This window comes from Triturus cristatus, chromosome 1_2, assembly GCF_964204655.1.
Source record: "Triturus cristatus chromosome 1_2, aTriCri1.1, whole genome shotgun sequence".
In the NCBI taxonomy this organism is placed as follows: domain Eukaryota; kingdom Metazoa; phylum Chordata; class Amphibia; order Caudata; family Salamandridae; genus Triturus; species Triturus cristatus.
In genome coordinates, this window is record NC_140580.1 from 692,793,787 (window position 1) to 692,816,948 (window position 23,162).

The window sequence follows — 23,162 nt, forward strand, 5'->3', positions numbered from 1 at the left end:
GGCTTGTGGTACGGGCCAGGACCAAAGCTTGCAGAGCGTGGCTCTCGACTGGGGTAAGAATCTAGTCCACTACGGAACATAGTTTGGAATGCTCGAGCTGACCCTTGGGAGCTATAAGGAAGAACCAGATACGGAATACCCCTATCCATAGTAAGTGGCATTAACCCACACACCCAACAGTTGGTAGTATTCATCACCAACTGATGCTGATGTAGGAGTTGAACGAAGGAGTTATTCATGAATTCCGCACGTCTAACCTGTTCATGTTGGGGCAAAGGATGAAAGGAATGTGGAGAAACAGTGGTAATAGAGCTTAGTTTAGGAGAAAGAGTAGGTGAAATGGAAGGCAATAGCGACTGTATTCAGAAATACACTCCACCCACCAATAACATAGACACAGTCAGAAACAGTAGGAATACCTGAAACAGAAAACATTTTGTTCGTACAATCTTATGCAATTTTGATCTTTGCGCCGACATCCTTTCTACTTTCAACAGCTTAGAGAATGCCATCCTCTAAAAACCGTCCGTGACGTACTTGACGCACTTCGTTCTGAGTAGCGATTATCAATTCCCAGGAGTTCCCAGGAGTCGACAAAAAGTAACCGACCTAGTGTCAGAAACCTGCTAAACAGAAGGGAGTACCCGCACGGCCCTACGGTTAACCCGGATGATAGGTTTTCCTAAACACTCAGCTTAATACAAATCTCTTTAGCTGTGAAAAGCACACATAAAAAGAAACACAAAAAAAATCAGAAAAGGATGTAATTGTTCGTAATGTTCGTGGCACCAGTAAAGGAAAATATAAGGAAATTTTATTAGTCTCTGTTACGTGGACGAAGGAAGTATCGATTTCTTCCAGGTCGAGTCTGTTCTTCAAATAATTGTTCAGCTGGTGAAACAGTGTTCAGTCGATTAGATGACGATTCAGACCTCGAATTCTCTACAACTGACGACTCAACAGGTGTGTCTGACTGCAATGAATTGTCTCTTACAGGTTGAGCATCGCTAAATGGCACAAAGCATAGAGGGGTCTCAGTTTCCGTTGCCGCAATACCAGTTCTCACCCAACCATCTGTTGGTGAGGGGATCGGAACCTTCTTGGTATGGCCGGCGTGTACCCAGTTCTTTCTGCCTTCCAACCGAACTGCAGTCCTTGTGGCCAATAGCACTTGAAAGGGTCCCACAAATCTCGGCTCCAAGTTACGTTTTCTGCCAAAATTTCAGGTAACGACCCAGTCACCTGGCTGGAGCCGATGTCCAGGACCCTCTGTCTGTGCCGGCAAAGCTTCAAAGACCTGTTGATGAATTAACCTCAGTTTAGTAGTCAGATCATGAAGATAATCAATCAGCATTGGATACTCAAGACTATCAAAGGCCTTAGGTCTCGGAACTCCCCAAATATTTGCAGGGCGGCCGAACACAATCTCATATGGGCTGAGCCCTACTCGAGAGTGTACAGTCGCTCTGGTTGATAGGAGAGCCAGAGGTAAGGCATCAGGCCATGACAAACCAGTCGTAGCTTGTATCTTCGCAAGTTTCAGCTTCAGAGTACCATTGTACCCTTCAACCAAACCCGCTGCCTGAGGATGATTGGCACTATGGAATTTCTGTCGAATTCCAAGGCCCTTACACACACTCTGCATCACACTTCCCACAAACTCGCTTCCGTTATCTGACCACACAATCCGTGGCATTCCATACCGAGGGAAGAATTCCTTCAGTAGGACTTTCGCTGTGGACAGGGCAGTATTATCCTTAAGAGGATAGGCCTCGATCCATCTGGAGAACGCACAAACCACAACTAAAACATACTTCAGATTATTGCATCTCTCCATATGGATGAAGTCCAATTGGATAACCTCAAAGGGACAGGCAGGAGGAGCAAAATGACCAGGTGGAGTGGGGGTGCACTTGCCAGGATTATGCATCAAACACACAATACAATTCTTAACCACCCTCTCAGCACATTTAGCAATACCATCGTTCTTCCATACAGGGGACAATAACTTGCATATACCTTTCGCACTAATGTGTGACAACCCATGAGCCATAGTCACGACAGCTAGTACATACGCATCCGGTAACATCCACCTCTGACGTTCCGACAAGTCAACCCAACATCCATGCATGTCCAACTTTCCAGTGCTTTCTTTCCACTTGGTTCTTTCAATCGCAGTGGCCTCATTCTGAATTGCTTTCACACTCTCAACAGTGTCTTCACACATACCAGTCTCCGTCGGCCACCTCACTGAACTCGTAACATACATTCGGGTTGCAAGATTCTTGGCCGTTTCCTTGGCAATCTCGTCCGCAAATGCATTACCACGACCAACATCATCCGTAACCTTTCGATGAGCACTACATTTAACAATCGCTACCTGTTTAGGCAATGTAAGTGCATCCAAAAGATCGTTCACGAGCTGCCCGTGTTGGATCTTCGTACCATGCGATGTCATAAATCCACTTTTTCTCCACAATCGACCAAAACTATGCGCAACACCGAATGCATACTGGCTATCAGTAAACACATTCACTCGCTTTCCTTTAGACAAAACACACGCTCTTGTCAATGCAATCAACTCTGCCGCTTGCGCTGAATTCTGACTCAATCTCGCGGTTTCCACAACCGTGCTCAACGTCACTACAGCATACGCAGTCGTCACATCACCATTCGGCAACTTAAAACATGAACCATCAACATACAAAGTACCATCGGGGTCTGTCAACGGAGTGTTTTTCAGGTCCACACGACCCTTCGTTTCTTCCTCAGTTCGTAAGTAACAATCATATGGTGGTACACCATCTGATTCCATATTAGTCGGCAACAATGTCGCCGGATTCAGCACATTACAACGCTTGATCTGTATATGACATGCCAAAAGGGTCAACTCATACCCGGACAACCTTGCACTCGTCAGATGTTGAGTTTTTGTCCGATTCAGGAGAGTGTCAACTGCATGGGGAACCATCACTTTGAGCATATTATCCATGACCAGACCTGCGGATTGTCGAATAGACACCGCAGCTGCCGCTGTCGCCCTCAAGCAACTTGGCAACGCTCTAGCTACTGGGTCTAAGGTCGAGGAAAAATATGCACATGGACGCTGCTTACCACCGAATTGTTGCGTCAAAACACTCAACGCACAACCTTCTCTCTCGTGAACGTATAGTGTAAATGGCTTACTGTAATCAGGAGTACCTAACACAGGAGCCGAACACAACGCATCACGTAGTTCAGAAAAACTTTTCTGACATTCTTCCGTCCATGGCAAAGGAGTCGAGACATCCTTGCACGTGAGAGCTATCAATGGCTTCGCTAACAGTGAAAAATTTGGAATCCACTGTCTGCAGTATGACGTGATACCTAGAAAGGCACGCACATCTCTCTGAGTTGTTGGCACAGTCATTCGAGCAATTGCTGCAATTCTTTCAGGGGTCAACCTTCTTCCCGCCTTTGACAATAAGTGACCTAGATAGGTTACTTCTTGACAACAATATTGTAGTTTAGAAGGTGACACTTTGTGATGTAAGTCACATAGATGCTGTAACAGTGATACTGTAGCAATTCTGCAAATCTGTTCAGTGTCAGCAGCTACCAACAGATCATCAACGTACTGAATCAAAGCCGCACCAGCCGGCAACACAAACGCATCAAGTTGACTCTTAAGAGCTTGGCTGTAGATCGATGGACTCTCACAGTAGCCCTGAGGTGCGCGTTTGAACCTGAAGCTGCGACCACCTAATGAGAAACCGAATAAATCTCTGCTTTCCTCAGCAATCGGAATGCTAAAGAACGCATTCTTCAGATCGATTACCGAGAACCATGATGCAGAAGCTGGAATCAGAGTCAGCAAAGCTGTAATGTCAGGCACCACGGGAAACTGTGGAACAACAATTTTATTCACCTCCCTTAAATCAATAACAAAACGATACACAGGAGGCTGAGATGGATCAGTTCGTTTCAAAATAGGTAACACAGGACTATTACACACGTTACCTCGTGTTTCCTCGATGACATCTTTATCGATCAAATCGTAAATGATCGCTAATAGTGCTCGTTCACCATCAAGAGAGATACGATACTGGGGGATACGTGGCAGTCGCACGTTTGATTTCAATTGAACAACATAAGGTGGTATATCCAGCAGGCCCACGTCATTGGGACCTGTCGCCCACAAAGAATCAGGAAGAGAACTCAATTCCGGTGGGAGCTTATCAGTTGACAGATACATAGGAGAGATCACTCTCTGACCTAGCGTAAGCTCCACTCCCGCAGGAGAACAGTACAAAGTCGCAAATAACCGCTTCAACAGATCCAAGCCCAAAAGATTCTCACCACAACCAGTAGTCAAAATCAAGGGAGCTTCTAACTCACGAGACCCAATTGTAAGGGGCAAAGGGCTAGAAACTGGATTGCTAACGGGGGCGCCAGAGAATCCAACGGAAACATTCGTTAAGCCAGACAAAGGCGCGCCAGGGAGTTTCGAATGCATGATGGAACTTTTCGCTGCACCAGTGTCCAACAGAAAAGGCTCAACTACGCCCAATGTAGCAACTGCGACATAAGGCCCTCTCTGATCAACCGGAACTGATACTACTCCCTTTCTTCGTCTATGGCTGTCCTAGTAATTAGCGTCCGCATCAACATCATGCTCGACATAATAGTCGTCCACATGATACTGTGCAGATCTACCAGACGATGGATCGCACCGATCAAAGCAATTTTGCGAATCTGATGAAGTGGCAAGATGCTCGTTCTGATTCTGAGTAACACCGCAACCTCTACCACGTGATGCTTGTTGAGGACCACTACGACCTCCTCGAGCCGAAACACCATTGTTGCGGTCACGCAAAACCGGATAATTAAACTTCAAATGGCCCTCACCCCTACAATATGCGCATTGATTATACCCCAACACAAAGCGAGGTGTAGAGGAGTCATTACGCGACTGCGATCTAGAAAACTGCGATTGTAAGCGATTTGGCTGTTGCGAATCATTTTGATTCGAGCGCGGAGGATACGCTTGCTGCAATAAGACCTTTGTTTTAAGATCCTTTGTTTTCTTGTCTGCGCGTTCTCTTTCTTCTTTCTCTCTATTTTCCTAGTATTGGGCCGTGGCTAATATCTGAGCAGTGGTAGAAACGGCCCACGAACTTTCAGAATTCTTCAACTTGTTGCTTAGTTCAGGCAACAAATTTGATACGAATTTATCAACGAACAACCGCTGACCTCCCTCAGAGCTCATATCCTGACCACTATGATCAATAAATGCCTCCTCAAATCTCGTAAAGAAATCGGAGACACTCTCATCCTTCTTCTGCTTGCACGCAGACAATTTGTCCCAATTAACGCGTATAGCTGGCATAAGTGTCTTCATAAGTGTAATTATCCTCTGCGGCAAAATCTCAATGAGCTGTTCAGGTTTAGCCCCACCAACTTGCTGGGCGTCAGCCGCCACAAGAGCAGCCCAATCACCGCCTAACTCAGCTGCGTGATTCTCTTGACGGATTTTCGCCCAAATCGGTTGAGGTACTACATTACCAAACAACATGTCAATATCGGCAAGGTTCATGACAGTAGCATCCACTAATTGGGACAACTCCTTATAATAACCTGCAGGATTTTTACTGGGGTCGGGCAAGGTTTGCTTTACCTGCAAAACTTCCGATCGCTTCCATGGGAGGTGTATCCAAACTCTCTGAAAGTGTGGTGGAATAGCAGGATTAGCATTAGGATAACCTGGCATCCATACTGGGGGAACTTCCCGCATAGGATACTGACCAGGTTTTGCCATCCACTCCTCAGTTTCATCCTTAAACAATGCTCGAGGTTGCACTGTAGATCAAAAAGATAACAGACGCTCTAAAGCACGTCGGACATTATCACCTACAATCGTACCAGTCGAAAATTGATTCTGAAGCTCAGTGATCTCGGGCGGTACATTGTCTACCGCATCATTATCCCACTCTTCTCTCAAGGATTTACACATTTCCTCGAACACGAATCTTTGAGTGGGCTCATTAAACTGAGAAAATGTCTCAAAAACTATACGCGAAGCGTACTTCGCAGGATGGCTAATCCATTTACGCGCCATTTTCACTAACGACTCACGTTCCCTACCATCAGGAATTTGACTGCGACAGCATTAAATATACGACTACGAACAGAAGGGGATGAAGAAGGAGGCACAGGAGCAACAACATTAGGGGTAAGCGTAGAAACAGTAGCAGTAGTCGGGGTAACAGGAGTAGTAGTAACAATAGGCTGGTGAAGTACTGGCAAAGGAGCAGTAGGAAAAAGAGCGGGTAAAGGAGGATGGACAATTTGTGGCACAAGGGGATTCGGAAGAACAGGAGGAACGACAGGCTGACCAGCAGCCGCCAGAACAACAGGTTGAGGAACAGGTGGAATCACAGGACCCACGATATCTGGAGCATAGGGAGGTGGTGATTTCAATAGATAAGACAATAGGGGATCTTCTATCACTTCCTCTCCCGTCTTATCAGAACTAGACGGTAAAACCGGATAACATCTATCCACTGCCATATGATGAAGCCTAGCACTAACTTCCTGCTCCTTCTCATCTTTGTCTCGCTGATACTGTTCTGCATTTCGCATTACCGTAATGACACCTTCTCTCCTATTTTTCTTAATTTGTTTGATTTCTTTTTGCTTGGCCTCTTTGCGCCATAACCGAAAGGAATCAAACATGGCCAGCCTAGCCTTCTTTTTAAACAATTTAGCTTCAAGATTATCTAATATTGCAGTTTCGAAACTACCATCTGATGGCCAACTAAGAACACCATCATTTTTAGTGTAACAAATCCAATATTCATCATATACAATAGGACCTACGCCGTGGCGACTATAGAGCTCATTAATTGGAGTTCCAACTGGAGGTATCGGGCATGAATCCTCCAGTCGGGAATCCTTGCTGCAACATTTAAGGAAACCAAACAAAGTACTACGGCCAGGCATCGTGCACACTAACCGAGTTTACAAACTTCAAGGGCTATCGAATTACGATGTCCTCGAAAAAAAAAAAAATGCAAGACCCTCGGTTTTTGGCAATTGCAATCGTCAAATAAAACCCAACAACTAAGAACCAACAACTAAGAACCACAAATGCAATGGAACCATGCAAACAACAAAGTAACCTGGGAGCGACCCACAAATACTTAACTGAAAGAGCAATGGCGTCACCAGGAAGGCCCGTCTATCGTCTCGCCGTACAAAGGACTACGCCAGGTGCCAAAACAGGTCGACAGTCAGGGCATCAGTCCGTCGCAGCCGTCAGGAGGCGGGAATCTTCGTGGGAAAAGTCTTCGGGCCACTTATTTCGACAACTGGATCGATGAAGCGGGGTGCACCTTCCCTCGGAGATTTCACACGAAGTTCCTCACGATCGTCGGGCTTTGGACCGGTACCGCTGATGTCGCCCCACGTTGGGCGCCAACTGAAGGACTGGGCTATTCTAAGGCCCAGCGGTGCCAGGGGACAACACCTGAAACCTTCGTGTTCCGGCGTACAAGACACAGAGACACGGGACACTTCCAGCAGCGTCAAAGATCAGCGTTTATTTACTGCAGGGATACAGAAGTCGCAAGAAGTACACAACGTGTAGGTTCTAGGAGACTGCTTCGAATTGCAAAAGTGGATCGCTCCTTTTATACACATTTTGGCCATTGCACAACATGGCAAACAAAGGTTTACGACTCAGTTCCCACAATAAACTTCAAAAGGGTCGCATTCATGTTTCAGAAGCCCGGAACATAATTACAGCAACATTGCCGGTTCCCAACTGTAAAAGCACATTATCCCCACATTAAGCACATTCCATTCTAACTGTAAACACATTAAGAGAAGGGACAGAAACAGATGCAAAGGAAGAACAAGGATGCACAACAGATTGGAAAAAAGTGTAGAGAGTAATAACGGAAACTTGATTGCAGGATCAAAGACCTCGTGTCTAATGCATGCATGACTGAAACAATAGACTGGCACGGCAAGATGAGCCTTGAGCGGGGCCATCTGCCTTTGCCGTGTCATTTCCCCTATCATAAAAGACACCCTCAAAGAAACACGTGTCCTTCATGAAAGCTTGAGAATCCTAGGGTCACAGAGCGGACAAGGTCCGTTCGCTGGCTACTTGAGGGCAAGAAACAAAATGGATGCCGTATCTAAAATGGAACCCGAGGGTTCGGATGGACATACCTAGGAATGAGACGATCCGTACATAGTAGCGTAGCGAAAACGCGTACACCCACTAAACTCGTCATTTGCGGTTCGTAGATACCAAACTCGTCCATACTCGAACACACCCAAAAAGTGTCGTTCCGATGCACACGAAACCTCAGTAGTAGCACTAGAGACTGGCGCTGAGAATTCAGCTTTGCAAGTCTCCACAAATGAATCTTGTATGATGGACATTATGTGGAAGCATGGGGATTTTGAAAATCATCAGCGGCGCAATAATCTAAGACTTCTTGGTATCCCTGAAAATGTGGAGGGGGAGGATATTAGAAATTTCGTGTTGCCACTACTGAAGGGGGGGTTTTCCTGAGCTGGGGCATTGGGATTGGGAAAAGGAGATTCAACGTGTGCATTGCTTCCCTCTCATGCTTAAAAAGAAACAGGATCTCAACAATACTAATGAAAAACCTAGAGCTATTTTAATTTTTTGGAGCAACTTTCTCCTGCGTCAAGCAGTGTTTGACAAAGCTAGACCTGAGGCATGGCGATCAGCTGAGGGCTTCACCTTCTTTGGGAGACCTGACTTTTGCCATATCACGGTAGAGAGAAGGTGGAGGCTTCGCCAATTAATCTTGCCCTTTCAAAAGACAGGAGCAGAGGCCTATCTACTTTGTCCAGCGACACTTAAAATTATTTACAAGAGTACCACCAGGGTTGTCACATCTGAGATACATGCTCAAGACCATCTTCGTAAAATCTCAGAGACTAGGATCTCTAAGGGGTCTGAGGGATAGATATGAAACAATTGATATGACTATTTACGGAAATGGGATGGGGTGGAAAAAATAAAGGGGAAAAAGCCTGTCTAAATATTTAATTGTTTAACTGTTTTCACTATTGGGGGTTTTCTTGTTGTTTTTTTTATTGTTTGGATTTCTTGTTTGGTGGAGCTGGATGAGGGGCTGGGGAGCAGCTTCATGCAGGAGGCATCACGAGGGTCTGTGGACCTTTTTTGCGTAGGGGGGGGGTGGGAGTGCTGAACCAGTCGGTTGTATTAGATATGTTAGTATTAATAGAAAGCAGGAAGGGGAGCAGAATGAGCATGTTTTATACTTAAAATGATGTTAAATAAATTGAAGATATCCTCAATTAATATATGCGGCCTGAATAATCCCTTGAAAAAACAAAGGATTAATGTTGATGTACAATATTTAAAGGCGGACATAATCTGTCTCCAAGAGACTCATATTGAGGCCAACAGACTTGGGATTGCTGAACTAGAAGGGTACCATCTGATTTCTGCTACAACACTGGGAACACGTACGAGAGGGGTTGCGGTTATGGCTTGGAAAGGAACAGGTCTTAGGTTCCCGCACTGCAAATCAGATCAATGTGGCACATGGGTTATTACTCAATGCTGCGCCGAGGATTATTCTTTTACTCTATGTTCCTTACATGGCTTGATATAGGATGATCTAACCCTATTTGAGTGGCTGAATGTGGAGCTAGTTGACTGGCCTTTACCCCTGATTATTTGTGGGGATGCTAATCTAAATCTAGATAATTGAAGTGGGAAGAGAGGTGGAAGATCCTATTTTGGATGCAAGCCCAAAGTCTTCAAAGCGCTTTCTAATTTATGTAAACCCATGGTCTCTCCGATGCATGGTCTATATTAAAACCTCAGGATGCGGGATATACTTTTTTTTCAGCTCCACATCAGACCCATGCTAGGCTTGATTATTTTTTTCTGTCTCAAGAGATATTGACAGCATCCAACATAATAAAATTCCCTCGGGTGATGTCCGATCACAACCCATTAGTGTTAGAGATCTCATTACAGGCAGTAAAAACCCCCATTTCTCCCTGGACCTTTAATAGAGTGCTATTGTATGAGGATGATTATGTGCAACATATGAGGGAATGGGTTCCTAGATTTTTAGAAGAAAATAGGGGACGTTCGCAGGTAGAGACAATTTGGGATGCATTAAAAGCTGAGATTAGAGGGGAAACAATGAGATATGGTTGGGCAGCACAAGCAAAAGAGAGAAACTATCTCCAGGAGGAATATCGGAAGTTGAGTGACCCTGAAACCCAGTTGGTACAGGCTATCACCAACAATGGAGAAGTAGAACAGGCACAAACCAAGGTGGCTTATGTCAAATCCTCAATCATAGAATTGTCATCAAATAAAGCAGCAGGGAAATATTGTGCTTGGCGGTCCAAATTGTATGAGTGTGGTGAAAGAGTGGGTCACTTGCTGGAGATTCTAGCAAGACAGCAGATAACTCAAGGGGGTATACTCGTAATAGAAGATCCAGGGGTAGGGTCAGTCACAGAACCTCGGGAAATTCGAGCTGCCTTTCAATGTTTTTACCAGAAACTCTATAGCGAGGATATTAGCAATGATGAGGAAATAATGCAGAATTACCTGGCTGGGGTTCCAGGGGAGAAATGAATCCCTGAAGAGCGGGATGCTCTAGAAACTGCAATAACAACAGAGGAGATTCATGGTGCTATTTGCTCATTGCTAAATGGAAAGGCAGTAGGACCAGACGCTATACCTGGAGTTTTATAACATTTTTGCCTCTTCCATACAAAAAATAATGAAGGACGTGTTTTTGAAAGCCCAGATTGGGCACGGTGCCCCAGGGTCTTGGTGAACAGCTAATATCGTTGTATTTCCCCAAAAAGGCAAGCCAGCTAATGAAATAGGGTCTTATCGCCCTATTACCTTAATAATTAGCGATGTTAAAATATTTTCTAAAATACTTGCTGCATGTCTTGCGGCTATTATTAAGAAATGAGTCTCCCCAACCCAGCATGGGTTTGTACCTGGACGCAGTACAATAGACCACATTCAGAGGGTTATTGCTCTTTTTGATGCGGCAGGTATTACCGGGGACCCTATCAGGCTTATTATGCTTGATGCAGAGAAAGACTATGATAGGGTCTCCTGGTCTTTTTTATGGGCAACCTTAAAGAACAGAGGGCTAGGAGAAAGATTCATCACAGCTATTAAAACAATGTATAGAAATCCGGTGGCAAGAATATCAATCATGGAAGAGATGTCGGACCCGATACTAATTAGCAGAGGGACCCGGCAGGGGTGTCCATGCTCCCCCCTATTGTTTGCACTTTATATAGATCCACTCATCAGAAGGATTGAAGCTAATAACCTGATTGCAGGAGTGCAGAGCAATGGGGGATCACAAAAATACTGGCTTATGCCAATGATCTCACGATAACTACCTCAAAGCCCAAAAATGCCTTAAGCGAGATTGAAAATGAAGCTGACATTTTTGGGAAGCTATCGGGCTATCGCTTAAATCAAAATAAAACCCAGGTCCTGGTCGGATATGACCTTCAGATAAATGATGCATGAGTGGTTCAGAAAGCAGTATACTTGGGTGTAGAAATCATGGCACATGTTTCTAAAACAACTTTAACCCCCTAATTTGTAAATTCAAAACTGAATTTAGTCGTCTAGAGAACCTTAGGCTTACGATGGTAGGGAGGTGTAATGCTATCAAAATGATTTTTTACCAAAGATTTTATGTTTCTTTAGGGCTATTCCCTTGACCATCTGCAATTCCTGGTTTACTACTAAGAATCAACTTTTCTCCAAGTTTATTTGGGCTAACTGTCGCCCTCAGAGAGCACTTAAATTACTAAATTTGCCTAGAGACAGAGGGGGTTGGGGAGTGCCTAATCTTCAACTATATCACTGGGCAGCAATGCTACAGAAAATGGGGATATTGCTTAATGAAAAGGATGATACAATAAGGTTAGGCTCCTCTGCTTCGGTTTTGGAGCTGATTTTAGGATCTGAGGCCAGGAGGTGCCTCTTCAGGCACTTAGAATGTAATTACTATAAAAGGGTCAAATTTTAAATTTTAATTTGTGCTTTTAAGGTCTGGACTTCGGTGCGGAAAAAAACTTGGTCTTGGGCGTATGAATGCCTATACACCAATATACAGGAATAATTGTTTTCCAAATACCTTTAATGATGGCCATATGAGGTATTGGTATGATAAAGGAGTTAGGATAGTTGGAGATATTACAAATGAGTCTGAGCTGTTATTGTTTGATGTCATAAGGGATAGGTTTGAGCTAGACAATCAACAGTTTTTTAAATATCTCCAAATAAGTAAAAAGACGGGGGTGCTTGTGGTTTTTCTGGGGAGGTTGGTGGATGAACTATGTAAAGGTTCAAGTATATTAGGGGAACTGTATAAAGCTCTGAATGATTTAACGCCAGAGGACCTGACCAAGCATTTTGATCCATGGCAAAGTCTGTTAGGGATTGAACCCGGAGAGATAGAAAACTCACTATATTTGGCCCAGACATCATTCATTGCCCCTAATTTACAATTACAATGCTTCAAAACATGGTTCAATCTGTATATCACACCAGTCAAGATTGCTAAATGGGGTAGAGGACCAGGTTCTACATGCCCCCGGTGTCAGTATCCTGCAGCAGACAGTGTACATATGTTTGCCACATGTCCAGCTTTAGATACTTTGAAACATAATGTTAGCAGTATTTTGGCAACTATGCCAGGCAGAGAAATTGTTTTATCAACTCAATTGATTGTACTGGGTGTGGAGTGCCCTCTTTCTTTAAGCCAGAATCAGTCCTTTTTATTTATTGCTTTGACAGTTTTTAGGCTTTGTTTAGCCACTCATTGGCTTGACCCTGTTCCTCCATCGAGTCAACAATGGCTTGAAAGATTTCTAGCAATATATAGATTAGAAAGAGCCGTATATTCTAGAAAAGGCCGCAAATCGAAAGCTAAAGGATTAGCTATTTGGGCTCCCCTAATGAATTGGCCCATCTGAATTGTGAATAATGAATTTTGAATACCCTGCTTTGTATCTTTTGAAATATTTGTAATACTTGACAATGAAATCTGTTTATACTAGTACTGGTCAGCTATGGCCGGGGGGGAGGGAAGGGGAGGAAGGGAGGGTCCAGGATAAAATATGTAATTCTTTCCGTTCAATCTGATTTGTCTATATCTATGAAAATGTTAATGAAGATTTAAAAAAAAAAAGAGTTCAGCTATCTTCAACACTCACACAGTTCCCTCGCGCTGAAGTAAACAGTTTAGCATTGAAGAAGACAGTGCATCAGGCAAATCCACTGAGAAGGAGCCCAGCAGTTTGACAAGAGTTGTCTCTTCTCTGTCCCATTCCTCTTTACCTCTTGCTGGTAACAATATACTAAGGGCAGCCAGGTGTCACTGTGAGGTGGGCATTGGGAGCCAGCTTCCATTCCGTTCATGTGGAGAATCGAGGGTCCTGACAGGGGCTCGGCACTACCTAATCTTACTTAAGTAATGCAGACTAGAGAGAGACTCCTTTCCTTTGTCCTGTCACTAAGATAGTGGTAGTTAGTATTAGTAATTTAGCAGCATGTGTCCTCTCACTTCAGTTCTTAGAACCTCTTTTGTAGCTCGTAGAATAACAAGTAACCAACCAATTTGGTTTATGCATGCGTCCATCTATGCATTTGAAGACAAAAGGCATACTTAGTGAATTGGCCCATCGAAGGGGGTTGAGAATGATTCCGAATGAGATTGGAACTTAGAAACAAATATCATTTGTTGCAATTTATTAGTAATTCCAAAGTCTTTTGAATAGGTGGGCTAGGTAGGTTTAGGAAATGTGGAATAAATAGATAGGACAGTCCACGACCACGATACTAGTCTACTACTAGTCAATCTGATTTAGGAAAGTTCAATGTTATTGCAATTGCCGTTTCCTGTCCAAAAATCTTTTTGGAGAGATTATTTATTTACCACCAATAATTTTTGGGTCTTTAATTATGTCTGACATGGGCATCCAGGGGCAAGAGGTCTACTGAGGCAGGTGCGGGAGCTGGAGGTGCCTCCTAAGAAGAACAAACCTTGGCCGATGGCTCTGCTGGCCCCAGTAAATCCTCCTGTTGTTAATATTAATATATATTTCCCTAATTTTTACCATTCCTTATTTTGAACTATTTATTTCTTCCCTGTTTCCTGACTTAATTTTTTTTACAAAATCCTCTTCGATCTATCCATTTCTAAATTCTTGTTATCCCTGCATTATCCTATTTACTAAGGTATTTTATGTTTCTTGTGTCTGTATTTTACCTCAAACTGTGTCTGTATGTACTAGTCTGTCTGTAGCTTTCTTTCTTCTGGTTTTTCAGTCAGCTTTCCCTTTCCCCTTATATATTTTGTGGACTTCCTAGTGGTGGTACTGTAATACTCAGAGAACCCATTGGTCATGGTCACTTACTACTGCTAGAACTACTACTCTGCCGTGCTGATTGCATGCCCAAGTAAGGTATTCTACACTTGTTTGTTGAGATGAGAAGGCTTTCTTTTACTTTCTCATCTTCATTGCTCAATCTGAAAATGAGAGAGTGGCCATGGTCATGTTGGACACCCCTAAGTTGTGTCTTCTTATTTGTGTCGCAGTTGATGGTGAACTGGTTACCGTGAACCATGACTGGAAAGAAGTATGAGGAGGAGGGGGATGGCCCCATTGCATTTGCCAGCCAAGAAGATCTTATGTCCATCCAGTTGGCCACTCATTTCTTTTAAAAAAAACTCAGATACATCAATGGCTCTAGCCACTCAGTACAGTCCTTTACAGGTTGTTTTCTGGAGAGGTTTTCAAAAATTACCACCAACAAAATGTCCAACTGGATATTTTTGATAGAACATACTGTCCGTATTGGAATTGTAGTGATATGTGTGGTGTATGTATTTTCAATTTTGCTACAAAAATAATTCAATCGTGGGCGGCGTATATGGCATCTAAAAAATGTGTGATGTTTTTTCTAGCCGTACCGACCACCAGAGCTGGAGCCAGAGGGCACGGCGGAGCTATCCAGGAAGCAGATGCAGCAGCTGTAGGGGGTGAGCCAGCGGCAGTGGTGGGAGGTGGTAAGTCATATTGCTTGCTTATTGATAATTTATATACTTTCTGCAAGGGTGTACACTACTGTTGAGACATATGAACAGTTGAAGACACCCCTCTTTATTTAGCATATACTGTGGGAGTTAAGTAACTTATGGCCTCTACTATCTTCAACCCAGCAGAGAATGTTTCATAAAGAGTCCGACCTTGATGGGTTGACAAAAAAGGGAAAGAAGGACGGGCAAAATTTAATTTGACTGGCAGAGAAGGATGTGTGGGGGAAAGGATTCATATACTATAGGTGGCTGAAAGGAGGATGCATGGGTGGGTGAAGGATGGATGAAAGGTGAAAGGATACCTGCATGGGTGGGTTAACATGTATGGGTGAGAGGAATCCTCCTAAGGTTTGATGGATCAAGAAAAGAAAAGACACATGGGTTTTTAAAAGACAAATGTATGTTGGTGAAAGGTTTGTTGAGAATGGGAGACATGTTTGGATGGATGAATGGATGAGATTCATAGGTGAAGACTGGATGAAGTGAATGTAAAACTTAAACAGTGACTGAGTAGCAAAGCCATGCCATGGGTAAAGAATACAAAACACTAGAGTAATGCAATGATGAATGGAAAAATCCCTGGGAAGAAGAGTGAACAAGGAATACTTTTTTATCAAGGTTTTTGACTCAAAGGTTTGAGGTGGTATTTCAGACTAATCCCTTGATTTACAGTAGTTTTCAAGTGTAACATAAATGATATACCCACCCATCATCATCAACCCCATCCCTCCAAGTCCCTACCCATGGGAAATTGCCAGTGACAGCCAAGGGTGGCCTATCGGCTGCATAGTTACAATAGTAGTACCTCATATTTCGTATATATCATTCATATATTAGTAACTAGTATTCATTCGCCCTTGTTGTAGTCAGGGTGAAATTGAGGCATTTTTTTTTAACAAAGTACGGCCATGATAGAAAAAGAGATAATTGTCTAGTACAGCTGCCCCACCTGCAGACAGAAACAAAGTAGCACAACACAAGAATGTCTGTCTAGGGCACAAGCTGAGCTGGCATGCCTACATTAATTTAGCTAAACAAGAGAGAGAAAAAGAATACTTGTATACTCCATAGTGCTTAACCTCTTCAGTGCCCCGCCCTTTCCCCGCCCTGTGCCGGGCGTTGCATTAGCGGGCGGGGTTCATGACGAGATAGTCTCGTCATGGGCACAGCGCAACCGCGCTCCATGACGAGACCATCTCGTCATGGGCACTGAAGGGGTTAATGCCTGAAACTCTAATCACATCAAAATCGAATAGGCCGAGGAATCGAGGATACCAGAAAATGTTATGTACTGCTAGTGATACTGTGCCACTATACAAATTTATGTGTTACTGTTTTACTTAGACTATTGGTTACAATTCATCTTTTTTCTTTCTTTATATAGCTACTGTTGCCAATCCATCATCATCTTCTTTACAACAACCCAACAGGCAGGAGATAGCAGCCATGAACCGGCAAAGTAAGCTGAAGGCCATCCGGCCCAAATATAAGTGGCTGGTGGTCCTGGAGGAGGAGGTGTCAGCAGCTACAGCAGCCTCCAATGCTCTGAGCTCCAGCCAGGCCCCAGTTCCTCTGGTAGTCCGGTGACTTGATCAAGCAGCCGCCCGCTGCCATTCAACCACCCCCTATAGACTCTTTAGAGCCCTTCTGCGCTACATGCTCTAGAGGATGGTGCGGTTGGAAGCCAGGATAGAGGAGCTAGTCGACAGATTGGAGAGGACGCTCCCAGCCCACTGCTAGGCCTCTCGTGCACCTTTTTAATCTTTTTTTTGGTGGGCGGGATTTGTTGGAGAGAGGGTGGGAATGTGGGAGTTGGGGCGTTCTTGGAGTTTTTCGCTTATTTATTTATGGACATTTATGGATAATTAAGTTTTTGGACTTCCTTTCTAAGCTTACTTTGGAAATTGGTTGGCGGAGGTAGAGGGGTGGGTTAGGAGTTGTGGGTTTACTAGTTTTATATTTGTTAGGGAAATATATTTTTAATAGTTGTACATATGATTTAAAAAAATTGTGGGGTTACTCTTTTACTTCGCACTGCTTGCTTTGGTGCAGACCCAAAGACAGTTTGAAAAATCTGCTGATGGTGTAACACTAAAAAGTAGTTATGCGGTACCCTCACTTGGCCTACTACTCTCTCCTCCTAGTCTCTGCAGTCTTTATTATTATTATTATTTGGATTTGTAATGCGCATGGCTGCCACAGCAACGAGGCGTCCCAGCGCAGCAGTCAGAACCCAAAGAAAACGAGAGCCAGGTCAGTTGTCGGGGTTAAATGGTGGGAATGGGGAAAAGCCATGTCTTCAGGGACTTTCGGAATGCTAGATGACTAGGAATAGTTCTAACTGAAAACGGGAGAGAGTTCCACAGTTTGGCCGCTAATTGTCAAAACGAGCGCCCCCCGGCTCTGGCTCTCCACACTCGGGGGACGCAGACCAGGGCATGTTCAGCGGAGCGCAAAGAGCGCTCTGGTACATATGCCTCCAGTAGATCTAGAAGGCCCGACGGGGCCTGCTTTGCTAGAATCTTGTGAGAGATACACGGTGCCTTAAATTGAATTCTCTTACACACTGGTAGCCAGTGAAGTTTAGGGAGCAGCTGGGCAACCGAACAGTACTTAGGTAGTGAAACCAAGATCCGTGCCGCTGCATTCTGGACCCTCTGGAGGCGGTTTACACTAGCCCGTGTGGCTCCCAGGTAGAGTAAATTTCCGTAATCTAGTCTAGCGAGAACTGACGCTTGAATAATAGTCTGCCGCACTGGGGGGGAGGGGGGAACCCAAGCAGTGTTTTAAGACCTCGCAGGAGGCCAAAGCAGACGCCGGCAACGGCCTTGGTTTGTTTTTCGAAGGTCAGATCTCGGTCAAACCATATCCTGAGATTTTTTACAGAGTCCCTAGGGACTGGGGCAGGCTTCAGATGGTCCGGCCAATAGAGATCCGTCCATAACTCCCTATCCTTTCCGAAAAGCAGAATTTCGGATTTCCCGGAATTTAGCTGAAGGTAGTTTGCTGCCATCCAGTTCGAGATAGCCAACAAATCGTCCCTGAAGTTGGTTAAGTTGGTAGGGCTTTTCTTGGAGAAACTTATCATCAATTGGGTATCATCAGCATATGATACCAGTGACAGCCCCCTTCCATTTGCCAGCACCGCCAGAGGGCTGACGTAAAGATTGAATAAAAGCGGGCTTAATATAGAGCCTTGTGGAACTCCCTGGCGAAGTGCACATTTTTGTGAGGAGAAGGGAGGTGCCAAGACCTGAAAGGATCTCTCTGATAGAAATGATGTGATCCAGGCCAAGGCCTGGTCCCTAACCCCGATGTCCTGTAGGCGTTTCAAAAGTATTTTGTGAGATATCGTGTCGAAAGCGGCACTTAGATCCAATAGTATCAAGGCCGCTGAGTCGCCTACATCTAAATGACCTTTAATCGTTTCTGATACAACCAGGAGTGCAGATTCAGTGCTATGCCGAGGTCAAAAACCATGTTGGGTGGGCTCGAATAAGGCGTGTTGCTCAACATAACCAGCTAGGATGGAGTTAACATGCGCCTCCGTAACTTTGGCCAGGAAGGGTAATTGCGAGATGGGGCGGAAATTACCTGGATCAAATGTGGCCAGAGAGGGTTTTTTCAACAGGGGGACGACTTTGGCGTGTTTCCAGGCTCGTGGAACTGATGCCATAGACAATGACCGATTGACCACATCTAGGCACAGCTCTGAGATTTCGGAGTAAAGCTGATGGAAACGGGTGGGAGTCACTGGGTCAGCTGGAGAGCCCGATTTAATTTTTGAACATAGGGCCACAAACTCCAGCGGCGTAATAGGAGGAAATACCCCCAGACTATAGCCGTCCATATTCACGCCCTCAACTGAATCCACCTCTGCAGACAAGGGAACTACTTGTGGGAGTCCCTGATAAATCAGTTCCACCTTATTAATAAAGTATGTGGCTAGCTCATTACATTGATTATTAGAGGTGATTGGAGAACCCCCTTTACCACCGGAATTCTTCATATCACCCAGTATGGAAAAAATAGTTTTAGCTGGGTTGGTGCTCCCCAAAATTTTGCTGGCCACAAAGTCAGCCCGGGTTCTGCGAATCTCTTTATGGTATGACTTAAGAGCTAGTTGGTATTCCAGTTTGGCAGTCACATCATATGTGTGCCTCCAAACGCGTTCCAGCCTTTTGCAACCCTTTTTGGCCAAGGAGAGGGCTTCGTTAAACCACAGGTTAGATGGTCCACGTCCTTTCCTTCCCCATTTCGCAGGGATAAAAGTGTCCAGGCCCGCCATGAACCAGTCCTGGTAACACTGATTCGCTGAATCTGCGCACATGGGTAGCTGTGGTAAATGGCTGGATAGCCAAGCGGAGAGAATCTCTGGGTTAAACCTATGCCAGGCGCGTTTAAGGGTCTTCAAAGGGCAGCTGGACTCAGCTTTATTAGGAGATTTCAAAGAAAAGGAGACCAGAAAATGGTCGGTCCACGCCTGAGGGATGGGAGAGCGCATTGTGATTTGAGGGAGGTTAGAGATGACAGGGTCCAAAACATGACCGGCTACATGATTAGCTTCGAGCACATGCTGCTTTAATTGAAAAGCTTCCAAGTCAGCCAAGAAACTGCCAATATCTGCCTGATCGGTGCTCTCAAAATGGAGATTGAGATCACCCAAAATGGTGAAATTGGCTGTTTTACTCGCGAGGTGACCCACTTTATTTAGTAGGTCTTCCCTAAAGCTAGTAGCTGACCCAGGGGGTCTGTAAATCAGGAGACCAGTCCATGAAAAGTTGTGTGTTAGACTGATTTTGAATAGAGCGTATTCACAGCCCATTATGGGTTCACTCTCCAAACTAGTTCGATAAACTTCCTTAACTATCATTGCCACCCCACCCCCTCTTCCCACCTCCCTGTTCACGGACTTCAATATGTAACCAGGCGGGAGAGCCAACCAGGGTATTGCTACGACATCCTGGTTAAGCCAGGTCTCTGTAAGAAAAAGAGAGTCTGGGGACTCATCAGTTAGAAGGTCAAGGACCTCGGCATGATGTTTTACCAGAGAGCGACAATTCAGGCTCATAAATTTGAATTGCTGAGGCCCGGAGGGGCACGAAGTCAGCTGTGCTAGGGACAGTTCGAACGGGCAGGACTTACAATGAAAAGACTGCTCGTGAGGAAGCCAGGCAGATGCCGGACAGTTAGGGGTAGGGGCCAAAGCAAAAAGATCTTCCAGTGAGTATACGATGGAAGCCGGCATAGTGGAATCCACAGAGCCTGCGGCCTGCGCTGGCCCGGCGCGGATGGGCGCAGACGGGCTGGCCTGTATATAGATTATTGTAGGTCAACAACGAATCCCCCACAGATCTTCTCTTACCTATGATTAGACGAAGTGATTACTGCATGGTTTTCCAAGGTGCCATGGTGGTGGTAGTAGACAGTAGCAGCATGCTAGCACACTAGTTGAATAGGGAAAACACCAGATCCAGAAGTGAGTTCCCACTCCCTCCTAGCCAAACTCAAACTGCAGGATAAGGGATATTCATTGCAGGGAACTAATTAAATTGAAATAAAAAGTGAGTTAATGATGTTTTATATGCAAGCTTTAAAAAAAATAATAGACAGTCACCAGAGGGAGACTGAGGACTATTAGCACACAAGAAGAAGAGAGCCAAATGAGAAATATGATAAGCAATGCTAAGTTAAAAGAATCAGAATAGTGAGCTAGAAAAAGTTACAAAATGAAGTTGACTCCAGCTATGAAGTGGGCAAGCATAACCTTTGATGTAAGTAATACAGTGTCGGAAGGATGATGATGCTGGCAATTACCTATTATGTTCCTCTAGAAAAACTTTAAATATCGAATACTGTGCATTGGTGGGTAATTTAAATATATATAATATTGTCAGTGTGGGCTCTACTTAGTGCTGAAGAGGATCCTTGCCCAGCGTTGAGTTGAGAAGACAAACACTACAGAAGGACAATATTCATCTTGGTAGCCAACCATCAAAAATCTGTGATGGGAGGAAAAGGACATGCATGCATGATGATGAGTACTAGTACAGGTAAACCAAATCAAATTGTCCATCTGCCCCCAGAGCGACCCAAGTTACTTTTTATTTTGTTGTACCTAACTTTGAAAGATAGCAACTAACAATATATGTAGGAGTCAAGTAAACAAACATAAACAACAAACACAGTTCTAAAGATTAAAGAGAAAAAATGATACTGTATTGCCAAATTGGCAGTTGCATCTGCATTTTTCTTTGACTGTCCATCAACCTTGGGTACCTGGCGGATGCGGTTCCGTAAGGTAAGGTAAGTGTGAGTATGTTACATTGTTTTTCCAGTGTGCCACAAGGTAAAGGGCCTGTAGATTGAACAATAATGATATTGAAGAATCAAGGAGAAAAGTTAAACTGCATAAATATTACAATGAGAAGACTCAGAGGCAGCTTGGCTAAATGTCTGTTTCCAGTTACCTACAGCAACGGCCACCTCACCCAAACACCATTTAGCTTCGAATTTGAGCCAGACAGCACTGAGCACACACGCACCGAGTGTGAAGTTCTTAATGAAACATGAAGCAACATAGCATTTTCCCAATCAAGTAAAACATAAAGGCACCACTGTCAGTTACCGCTCACCACCTCTACACAGAGTTGTGTAGGTCCATTGTTTACCTTTAGGCCACTTTAAAGTCATCATCCAAATCGGTTGGTTGTGCTCAATTAGAAAATTTCCATCTTCTTCTGTTGACACTTCTGAAAGTAGACATGACTACGCCCTTGGTCATTCCATGATCTTTGATGCACTTGAACATGACTCCGAGTATGGTGTCCAACTTCGTACCAACTGTGTCCTGAGTCCTGACTCAAATGCTATAGATCGGCCTGCAGTACAATTCTGTTGTTGAACAAAAAGAAGAGAAGGATTGAGTCACTTTTGTGTAGACTAGATCAGTGTATGCATTATCTAAGGGTCTGGTCAGGTCTGGCTCTTTGAGGAGTATAAAGCAGAAAACAATCAAACAAAGCAGTGTGGACTGTGAAGTGGATCTGGTGAAGGAATCTCTCTATCTCTCAAAGAGGAAGGAAAAAATAACCTTCAGGGGAAAACTATTGACCAGATGTCGGTAGACCACCAACATTGTGAATCACCACTAACACATTAAGCATAACTGTTACAGATAAACAAACACCCAGTGTCACTCTGCCTGCCACCACATGAATCACCTCTTCTCAACACACATGATGATGACACATCACAACAAGTTCACATCACAACAAATAACAGTCACTCAGCGTGCAATGCATGCCAGCATTTACCTGATCTTCCAGTGTACTCACAGTGATCGATTCATGGTACAATACAGAATGCAGATCTATTTGTTCATGAAGCAGAGAATTGTCAGTGTAAATTGAATTATAATGTCACATGTGGGGCAGTCCCTCTAGGGTAGGAAAGGATGAATAGTCATGGCCCAGGGTTGGAGGCAGGCACACATTTGTTTGTATTCTCCATCCAATGCCTGGATTGAGGGAAATGGGTTTGGGGAATGAGTCAGGACTTCTTCACTGCACACAGTTGCAATTCCAATCTGGCAATAAAATGTATCTAAGAGTAAGACCGTGGGGATGAATTGGTCAACCAGACACACACAAATAATATCGGGACCGATTCACAGAACTAATCTGAGACAAAATCCTAAACTTACTACTTATGGTATTCACAGAATGCACTTACACCAGCACTTACGACTACTAAATTTACGTCAGCACTCGGGCTGGAATTTCTGCACCTGGAGCGGAACTCCTGCACTTGTGCCAGTATCTCTGCTCTCGGGCCGAAATACCCACATTCTGGCCGGTTGAGCATTCTCTCAATGCTAATCACCTGTCCAAATGCCTACCATCCCCAACATGCATCAGATATAGTTAATTAACACCCGATTGTGGGTATTCCAGCCTGGAAGCAGAGATTCAGGCCCTAGTGCGGAAAATCTGGTACAAT

At 44.3% G+C, this 23,162-nt stretch overlaps 1 protein-coding gene across 1 annotated transcript in view; it reads left to right on the forward strand.

Annotated features, from left to right (window-relative positions):
* Window positions 1-16,748, forward strand: part of LOC146867844 (uncharacterized) — a 112,909-nt gene extending 96,161 nt beyond the window's left edge. Inside the window, exon 5 of the mRNA XM_085623787.1 lies at window positions 16,546-16,748. Within this exon, the coding sequence (XP_085479913.1) occupies window positions 16,546-16,748 (203 nt within the window). The remainder of the gene's footprint in view (window positions 1-16,545) is intronic.
* The last annotated feature ends 6,414 nt before the right edge of the window (window positions 16,749-23,162 follow it).